This window comes from Pinus tabuliformis, chromosome 2_2 (assembly GCF_031772625.1).
Source record: "Pinus tabuliformis cultivar Carrire ecotype Pingquan chromosome 2_2, CPIR1, whole genome shotgun sequence".
Taxonomy (NCBI): Eukaryota; Viridiplantae; Streptophyta; class Pinopsida; order Pinales; family Pinaceae; genus Pinus; species Pinus tabuliformis.
In genome coordinates, this window is record NC_142300.1 from 1,012,772,864 (window position 1) to 1,012,782,509 (window position 9,646).

Below are 9,646 nucleotides of genomic sequence, written 5' to 3' on the forward strand. Positions count from 1 at the left end.
GTGAATGGCTGCCTTCTAATCCTCGCTTTTTGATTATGTCTTTCAGAGAAAAAATGGACATAATTAGAAAGGTGGTTAAAGATTGGCAATTCAAGAAGAGACAATCTAACAGGTTGATGTTACGGAAAATCCAAAAAGTAATAGATGATGCTTCGGATGCCATGGCATCAAATAGCATATCTTTTTAGCAGCGATGCCGCATAAATGAGTTACAAAGAAAGAAAACCAAGATATTAGAACAAGAAGAATTATCTTGGAGGCTGAAGAGTAGGGTCATGTGGTTGAGAGAAGGAGACAAAAACACAAAGTTTTTTCATAGATTTGCGAATGCAAGAAGGGAGCGAAATTCTATTTGGAAAATCAGTGATGGAAAGGGGGGTTTCTTGTATTCTCAAGAGGAAATCTCAAGGGAGGCTGTGAGGTTTTTTGAAAATCAATATAAGAGAACAGAAGACAGGTCTTTTCGGGATATCCTGTGGGGAATTGAGTTGTATCCTAGGATGTTCAACGACGACATTAATGATCAGATCTTTCAACCTGTTTCTGAGGAGGAATTGCTGAGGACTTTAAAGATCTTTAAAAAGGACAAATGTCCTGGACCGGATGGGTGGTCAATAGAATTCTTTTGTCATTTTTTTGACATTATCAAATCTGACTTGCTTAAAATGGTGGAAGAATCCAGAATGTCGGGCTGCATTAATCAGAAGACAACATCCACCTATATTGCCCTCATTCCTAAAAAAGAAAATGCCTCCTCATTCTCAGATTTCCGTCCTATTTCTCTATGCAACATATCATATAAAATTATATCTAAAATTATAGCTGACAGGATCAAAGGAACACTGTCTCTTCACTTATCAAAGAATCAACATGCTTTCTTGCAAGGGAGGAACATCTTAGATGCGGTTGCTACAACTCAAGAAGGTCTTTTTTCCATTCGGGAGAAAAAATGTGATGCTGTCATCCTGAAAATCGATCTCTGCAAAGCCTACGACTGCATGGATTGGGCTTTTATTAGATGTTTATTAGAAAAGGTGGGTTTAAGAGCAAACATGATCAACTGGATCATGGCTTGTGTTGAACAGGTAAATTATGCTGTCATTGTCAATGGAATGCCTACGGCCTTCTTCCTTGCATCTCGTGGCCTCCGACAGGGATGTCCTCTGTCTCCTCTTTTATTCATATTGGCCATGAATTCTCTCAGTCTGCACATAAACAAGGCGGTTGAGGAAAACAGGTGCTCCCCGTTGAAATTATGCCGGAACATCTCTATCTCCCACAATCTGTTTGTCGATGATGTTATTTTGTTCGGCATTTTTTGCAGACTCACTTGGTTGTGCTACTATGATATACTCCACAATTTTCAAAAGGCATCGGGATTACAGGTAAATAGTTCAAAGTCCGTAATATATCACAGTGATATTAATCAGGAAGACCTGGCATGGTTGTCGGTTTTGTTTGGTTATGAAGTGCAATCCATTAGCTTGGGTATCAAATACCTGGGTTTCATGTTAAAGACTCATTGTTACTCTAGATCTGATTGGCTGTGGATTCCCGAGCGATATTTCAAGAAGATTTCGTCGTGGGAATTCAGATGTCTTTCATTGGCTGGGCGAGTTGTTTTGGCGCAATCGGTCCTAAATCAGTTGGCTGTGTACTGGGCTCACCTCTTTTACCTTCCTTCGAGTATCATCCAATCTATGAACAGACTCACTGCCAATTTCATTTGGGGTGGTCAGACTGGGCGAAGGAAGTATCATCTCTCGAAGCTCTCTTTTATATCTGCTCCAAAAAGCATTGGTGGTTGGGGTCTATTAGACATGAGGTCTTTTGGAAAGGCCCTGCTCTGCAAGTCATTATGGAGGGGCATATATGATCATGGTATATGGAGTTCTATTATTCAGGAAAAATATCTGGGAAGAAAAGATCTTTCCTTTTGGATCAGAAAAGGATGCATTGGCCCTGCTCATGGATCGCCGATTTGGTTGAGTCTGCGCAAAGTTGAGAAATTGTTCCTGAAGAACCTGATATGGCGGTTTCAATCGGGGGATAGGATTCTGGTTGGAAGAGACTCCTTTCTGTGTGGTAAAGAGGAGATTTGCATACCAGACTTTTTGTTGGATTTTTTGCACAGGAAGGGCATTTTTTTTTGGGATGGTCTGATTAGCAGTTGGCAAGGCCCTTTTCCTATCTGGTGTGAGGTTGAATGTCTGAATATGCCGGTGGATATTGCTTTATCATGGGATCATATTAAATCAAAGCTCAGAAATGGTGGGATTTTTCAAACAACTAAACATGACTACCTCATATGGCGGAACTCTGATGGGGTGGAATCCATCAATGTTCGGGATATATATCGGCTTTTGATTTCTGATAGTCGGCAACAAAGTATCTCTTCTTTCCCAAGCATTTTCTGGAAAACGGGATGCCAGTCTAAAATGGTTTTCTTTTCCTGGCTGACATTTCATAATAAAAATCTTACATGGGAGAATTTAAAAAAGCGTGGTTGGCTGGGTCCAGGTTTATGTCCCTTATGCAGTTCTGCGGAGGAGGACAACTCTCACCTTTTTTTACTCTGTAAGGAATCTCGGCATATTTGGTTGCTCTTGGAAAAGTTTTATGGGTTTCAGTTCGATCCTCCCTCGTCGATCATGGATGCTTTTATATGGTGTAGTAAGCAAATTGTTTCTTGGAGATCCATTTTTATCATTACACTTTGGTGTATCTGGAGGTGGCGGAATGATTTTATCTTCAAAAATAAAAGATCTCCGTTGCTGGATATTTTCTTCAACATATGTGCGCTTTATGAGGATATTCTGTTACCCTCCCCTATGATAAAGGAGTCTCAGGATATAAAATCTCAAAAGATGCCTTCCTCTCTGCCCAGGGCTTTTTTTGATGGGGCCGAACAGAACGGCATTTGTGGCTGTGGTTTTCATATAGTGACTGATGAAGACAGTTCTTTCTCCATTCATTGGAATGGGGGAAGAGGTACAAACATGATGGCCGAAGCGATGGCTCTCACTGGACTCTTGAGTTTTTGTCTCTTTTTAGATCTCCATGATGTCTCAATATATGGTGACTCTCAAGTCTTGGTCAATTTCGTTGCCGGAAAAAACACTATCTCCAAGGCACATCTCGCTGGCTGGCTCGATCGGATCAGGTTTTTATGGACCTCCTTAATTGGTGGCTCTATAAAATACATTCGCAGGGAGCTAAACCAAGAAGTTGATCGTCTCTCAAAAAAAGGCCTTCACGATGATCCGGGTTTGTGGCACTTACAGGTTTCCTCAGATGGCAAATATTTCTTCATACAGGACTTTTTCCCTCCCTACTTCTAGTTTTCAATGCTCATACTTTCTATCTGTTTTTTTCTGTTGCGCTATCTGTTTTCAATTGCAAGGGACTATGATCTATTACGTTATGTGTTTTTGGTTATTGAACAGGTATTTCCACATCACTATGATCTATTATGGGTATGGCAGTCAGTAGTTTTTCTCTTTATCCTATCGGATGGAGATCTTTTTCACTGATCTAGTTTTTGTATTTTGGTCATTATCCGATATATGCCGATTTTTTTCTATATGCTCAAAATGCTCTATCGGCCATGGCATAATCTGATATATCGGAGATATGTTTTGTTTCTCTCATTGATGAACAGTTGCTATGTCACAGCAACATATGTATCCTGGCTGAATGTACCATGCAGACTCTTTTATATCTCTTATATAAATAATATTATGCTTTTTCTGCCCTGAAAAAAAAAAACAAATATCTTCCATGAGAGTACAGGGTCTCATGAAACAGATCTGATGACTTAAACTTTGCAACGCTAATGTCTTTGTCATCTTTGAGTTGAGGATGGCTTTCTGCCAAAGAGGTCGTCACTTCCTTCACTAGTTTTGGAGGAAGCGCATCAAGTTCCTGCAACACCTCTATGTCACAAACCATTCATTCTGCGAGACTCTCGTTGAAATATTCATGAACCACCACACGCAGAAGGGTGACGTGCTGCGAGTCGGGAGCCATGGTGTATGCGGGCATGATCCACCCGAACCTTCTGAGGTGGTCAGAAATCTCATACTCATCGTGCCTGTTACTGCCATTGAGCGAAAATGCCACCAGAGGGACGCCGACCTCTTTCGACAATATGTTAAACCGCCTGGTGTCCTTTAGGCTTCTTTTGCCATGGTGCCCTCACGGCTCCTCCAGCACTCAGATTTAGGGTTTAATCAAGAAGAAATCAAAATAACGCAGAGGCAGTGGGCGGGTGGGAAAATTCAAATTTAAATCTATGGCGGGGAAATTTAAAATTCAAATCGTGTACTTAATACCCGGTCTGTTGGATCGAAAAAGATCACCAGTCAAGTACTTAATGAGATTATGTACTAGATACGGTGAAAAGACATGCTCGGGAGTCGGGTGGGTCTATTGCAGATTCCTCTGGGTCCCTCTGGCTTTCGCCTGCTCGGAAATATGGGGCGATCGGAAAACGAATGCTCATGAAGCAACATGCATGCTCATGGTAGCCATAAAGTACTGGCAACCAATAAATCCTATGCATTAATGGCCCAATAGTATAGGATTTATTGGTTTCCGGAACTTTCAGTATAGCAAAACCATAAAGGCTGTTGAAACTTCCACCTAGAATATCAGCTCTTGAATTCGTGGTACAACTTAGTAAGGAGATTTGAAGGATGATGGCCAGCTAAAAGTAATGGAGTTGCATTGGATTGAAGCTTTCAGTCTGACAACAGAGTAAGTTTGTAATCAGATTTTTGCCATCTTGAACTTAAAATATCAATGATGTTTAAAGATTAAAAAGTGAAGACAAATTTTTGTCATTTTTTTTAATGAAAAAATCGCTATATTCATCAAAAAGAAATACTACATACCTATGTGATATGGAAGCAACATATAAATGTAATAAAATATATAAATATCATCCTTCTGTTCCAGTCAAAATATTCTGACATACCCAGAAATGTAGACTATCATAACCAGTATTGAGCAGGCATAATGAAAAATAGTGTATCAACGAACCAATCATAGGAAAAGTAATATGTACAAATCAAAATACAAGATGGGTTGATAATATGTCCAGCATGATGTATCTCGGCAAGTTCATCATGTTCATATGAGTATTCCTGCAAAAGAAATAGTTTTATCGAGAGAAAGTCATCACCCTGGGGTTCAGAATTTGTCTCTCCATCTTAATTTCAATGTGCAGCCCGTCTGCTTTAGCATGAAGCCCCCTTTTCTGAGAGTTTTTCTGCAAAATGATTATGCTCTCTTCTTAGGTGCTCAATAGATGAACCCGTATAATGATTCCATAGTTGTTGCACTTGGAAGAGTGGGTTGATAGATATGTGCCCGTCTCAGAACATAATTAATGAGAATTTTAGAGTCTCCCTATATATATACAGGGATCTCAATATATAGGGAACATTGAGATGTTCAAAAATTTTGTGAACCAAAGAAACCCCAGAATGTCATTACTTGAGCTTTAGTGTTCATGCCACGGCCAGCACCCCAATGTATCCCGTATTCCTAATCCGGCGAGAAGGCAATCCAGAAACCACAGCCGCAAATATAGGAATACGGCGAGAAGGCAATCCAGAAACCACAGCCGCAAATATGTGTTGGCGATGCACCATCAAAAGAGGCGGCCGGGAAGACCACTTTGGGGGTGGATTTACGAGAAGAAACCTTCGGTCCAGTATGCAGATATGAACCAGTAGTGAGTGCCAGTTTGATGTTATCCAAAACCTGCAATTCAGAAATCCGGTGGTTGTTGAAGATGATCTTATTTCTCCATTTCCAGACCTCTCAGAAATATAGTGGGATATTGTGCCATGCAGATTGTTGTTTGCTTCACCAGATATGGTCGAAATGCTGATATGTGAATCCAATATGAGAAGCAAGTTTTTGCCAGAGCAAGACAACCTTGGGACAATATAAAAATAAATGTATGTTGTGCTTCTCCGCAGCCCTGCAAATGACACAATAGCTCGGCCCATACCAATGTCTCTTTTGGAGGTTTTCCTATGTGAAATTCTTATTTTCCCTTACTAGCCAAAGGAAAAGTATAATCTTAATGGGAGATTTTTCAATTGTTATTCAGTTATTGCCAAAAATGTGAACCAGATCAGCATTTCATATTTTATTCGTTTGTAATGATGGATTTGTTTTCATAATTTGTAAATAATAATGATCATTCGTTTTCGGATTCCGTATCTTCACCTGCATCATTGATTTTTTTTATTTTCTCGCCTGGTCAAAGCTGTGGTTTCACTAGCAACGATATAGCAGTTCTTTCATAGTTGTCTGAGACAATTCTTTAATTTCACTACCCTTTCAATTGCCTTTAATTGTAAATACTTGTACCCGACCACAGGTTTGAGGGACAGAAAGCACTCAAAACCATGAAGGGTTCATTTGCAGAGGTTTCGAGCTACTCGTTATTCAGGGTCCTTGGCTTGTTGTTGTCAATTAGCTTGGTTGCTTGCCATTCCCATTGCAGAAAGAATGAGAGAAACGCCCTCTTAGCATCCAAAGACAAAGACAGTTTGAACGATTCCATGAATTCACTGTCTACATGGGTAGGAGAGGATTGCTGCCAGTGGAACGGAGTGGAATGTGATAACCTCACTGGATCGATATCCAAGCTGAATATGAGAGGAATGCATGTTCAAGCTCTGGCAGATTCCATAAATCCATCCTTGTGGGAACTAAGAAACTTGGAGCAACTGGACCTCAGCTTGAACAATTTCTCAGGAGTTATCATACCTGCAGAGTTCGGCTTGTTGGATAAACTAATATATTTGGACTTATCTTATTCTGGATTTGTTGGTCTCGTTCCATGGCAGCTGGGAAATCTGTCGAAGCTGGAATACCTCGGCCTTTCTCGTGATACTTTTACCATCTCTTCTGCAGTGCCACATGTATCAGACATATCATGGATTCAGAACTTGTCTACATTGAGGTATTTGTCACTCAATGGGGTCGATCTCAGGAGCTCGAGCGATAATTGGGCTGAAAGTATTTCACAGCTGCCTGAGCTTCGTTATCTTCACTTGTCAGGCTGTCGACTTAGAGGGATTATTCCTGTATCGCTTATGAATGTTACAGATCTCTCGCATCTTGATTTGAGTTATAATACATTTTCCTCCCAGCAGATGCCTTCATGGTTATCAAATATGACATCTCTGGTTTCATTGAATCTCAGTGGATGTGCACTCAGAGGCCCTGTTATAGAGGTTCCAAATCTGCAAGAACTTGTTCTGGATCGAAACTATTATCTGAATGTAAATACTTCGGCTTTTGGAAGCAAGAACTGGGCACAGCTCTGGCGATTATCCCTTTCATCCTGCAATTTGGGAGGGTTAATTACATGTCATGTTTCAAGATTCACTTTACTAGCCCATCTGGATCTCTCCAACAACCAGATCACAGGTGCCCTCCCCAGTTGTATTGGGAAGCTCCAGAAATTGCAATTTCTAGATCTTTCATTCAATAACTTGACTGGCACGGTCCCAGATTCTCTTGGCAATCTCTCTAACATCATTCATCTTGATCTGAGGCACAACCAGTTGGAGGGCTTCATCCCTGTCTCGCTGTCTGGGCTTACTTCACTGCAATACCTTGCCATCGGACACAACAGACTAATGGGTAGAATCCCGGAGGGATTTGGACTTCTATCAGATCTCGGCACTCTCGATGTTTCATTCAACAACTTCTCAGACACCATCTCAAAAAACTTGTTTCAGGGTTTCCATCTTCTCAAGGTTCTGCACTTGCCTAACAGTGGTCTTACTGTAAATGTGACGGATGACGCTGCACACTTTAGCCTAGAACAGCTGTCACTGAGCTCCTGTAACATGCAGGAGCCAATTCCACAGTGGCTTTCCACTCAATACAGGATTGTGTATCTGGACCTTTCAAACAATAGGTTGAATGGGAATATACCTAGTTGGCTGTGGAGTCTTCCCAACCTTGCTCAAGTGAACTTGTCCAACAATAATTTAGAAGGCAGTCTGCCATCTTATATACATCTAAAAGCTCAGACGGGCCCCAGAGTTGCAGACTTGCATAGCAACCAGTTACAGGGTCCTCTGCCTCTCACTTTTGGATCCATGGAAGTTCTGGATCTGTCCAACAATCACTTCAATGGCACCCTTTCTCCTCAGGTTTTTGGAAATCATTGGGACATAAACTTCTTATCTTTATCGAACAACAGTCTCAGTGGAGAATTACCAAAATCTCTTTCGGAAAGCAGTTCTCTAGAGATTTTAGACTTGTCAAATAATAAAATCTCAGGAGACCTTCATCAGCGCTTTGGTAACTGCTCTTCTTTGGTTGTCTTGAATATGGAAAACAATCTGCTGTCAGGTGAATTGCCACTTGAGTTGGGGAATATGCCTAACTTGCAAACTTTGCACATGAATAATAACAGGCTTACGGGTTTACTTCCTTCATCTCTACAGAATTGCAAGGCATTGGAGATCATAGAGCTGGGAGATAACAACATTTCGGGGAGTATTCCAAGATGGATTAAGCATCTATCAAGGCTTCGTATTCTTATCCTGAAAAATAATCATTTACAGGGGAGTATTGCTCAAGAAATAGGCCTGGTCAAGCACATCCAAATTCTAGACCTCTCTCACAACAATTTATCAGGCTTTATTCCCCAGGAAATTGGGAATTTTTCTGGTATGGTAGATCAGTTGCAGCCAAAAGGACCATTTATCCTAAGATATGTAATTGGTTTTGGAATGACGATGTCTCCCTACAAGGCTGATGCAGAGGATGGCCTTGGCTTATTCTATGGCGCTGATGTTGAAGTAATGAGCAAGGGACAGGACATGCATTTTGATCGAATTCCTTCAATTGTTACCAGCATAGATCTCTCAAATAACAATTTGGTAGGCCACATTCCATCAGAGATAGGTTGCCTGACAGGATTAGTGACTCTGAACCTCTCCAGGAACAATCTTAGTGGCTCCATTCCTGAGACATTAGGAAGCATTAGACAGCCGGAGTCCCTGGATCTTTCCTTGAACCGAATCTCTGGGGTTCGCCCGTAAAAGTGTCCTAGTTGGATCAGTGATAGATTTATAGGTTTCGCTGTAAACCCAATCGGTTGCTTCCGATCACGTAAATTAATAATTCAAACCGCACTCAGAGGTAGGGCATTTCCTATTGATATAGGAGCTTTTGGACCAGAAAGAATAGTGATATGGGTGATCTGTGGTGATCTGTGGTGGGAGATAGCAGTAGCATTGAGCTATGGATTGGGATTTTCATGTGTACTAACTCTGTTAGCTGTTTGTCCGGGATGGAGGGGTAGGGTCTTCGAAATTTTTGACGAGTTCATCATTGCTTTGGATAAATGGCTAGGGTTTGGTGGGTGAAGGTGGTGATTTTTGATGGCGCACACTATGGAAAACATAGTTTTGGATGGTTATATGGAATAGATGACAGCAAACATTCGAAAATAGCCCAGACAGAAGATGACCCACAAAGCCTTCAACGATCTTGATGAAGGGATATACCCAGATCAGTCTCCTTTGGCTACTGTACCCTCGCTGATGGGCACACTGGTGGCCTTGACATTCACGCCATAGTTGTGAATGCTAATGGAACC

At 41.1% G+C, this 9,646-nt stretch overlaps 2 protein-coding genes across 2 annotated transcripts; both read left to right on the forward strand.

The window, feature by feature from the left end:
* The first annotated feature begins 275 nt into the window (after nt 1-275).
* LOC149196802 (uncharacterized) lies at nt 276-3,341 on the forward strand. The gene has a single exon (XM_089408434.1). The coding sequence runs from the start codon at nt 276-278 to the stop codon at nt 3,339-3,341; it is 3,066 nt and encodes a 1,021-aa protein (XP_089264560.1).
* A 1,263-nt stretch (nt 3,342-4,604) lies between these two features.
* Nucleotides 4,605-9,086, forward strand: LOC149196803 (uncharacterized). The gene is made up of 2 exons (XM_089408435.1): nt 4,605-4,758; nt 6,398-9,086. Exons 1-2 carry the CDS (start codon nt 4,718-4,720, stop codon nt 9,084-9,086), a joined length of 2,730 nt encoding a protein of 909 aa, XP_089264561.1. The 5' UTR covers nt 4,605-4,717.
* Nucleotides 9,087-9,646: the final 560 nt, after the last annotated feature.

Bases quoted from the DNA above. Each gene is read 5' to 3' on its own strand.
- LOC149196802 (XM_089408434.1), top strand. From the start codon at position 276: ATGTGGTTGAGAGAAGGAGACAAAAACACAAAGTTTTTTCATAGATTT.
- LOC149196803 (XM_089408435.1), top strand. From the start codon at position 4,718: ATGGAGTTGCATTGGATTGAAGCTTTCAGTCTGACAACAGA. The intron at 4,759-6,397 runs GTAAGTTTGTAA...ACCCGACCACAG, and splicing joins GCTTTCAGTCTGACAACAGA to GTTTGAGGGACAGAAAGCAC.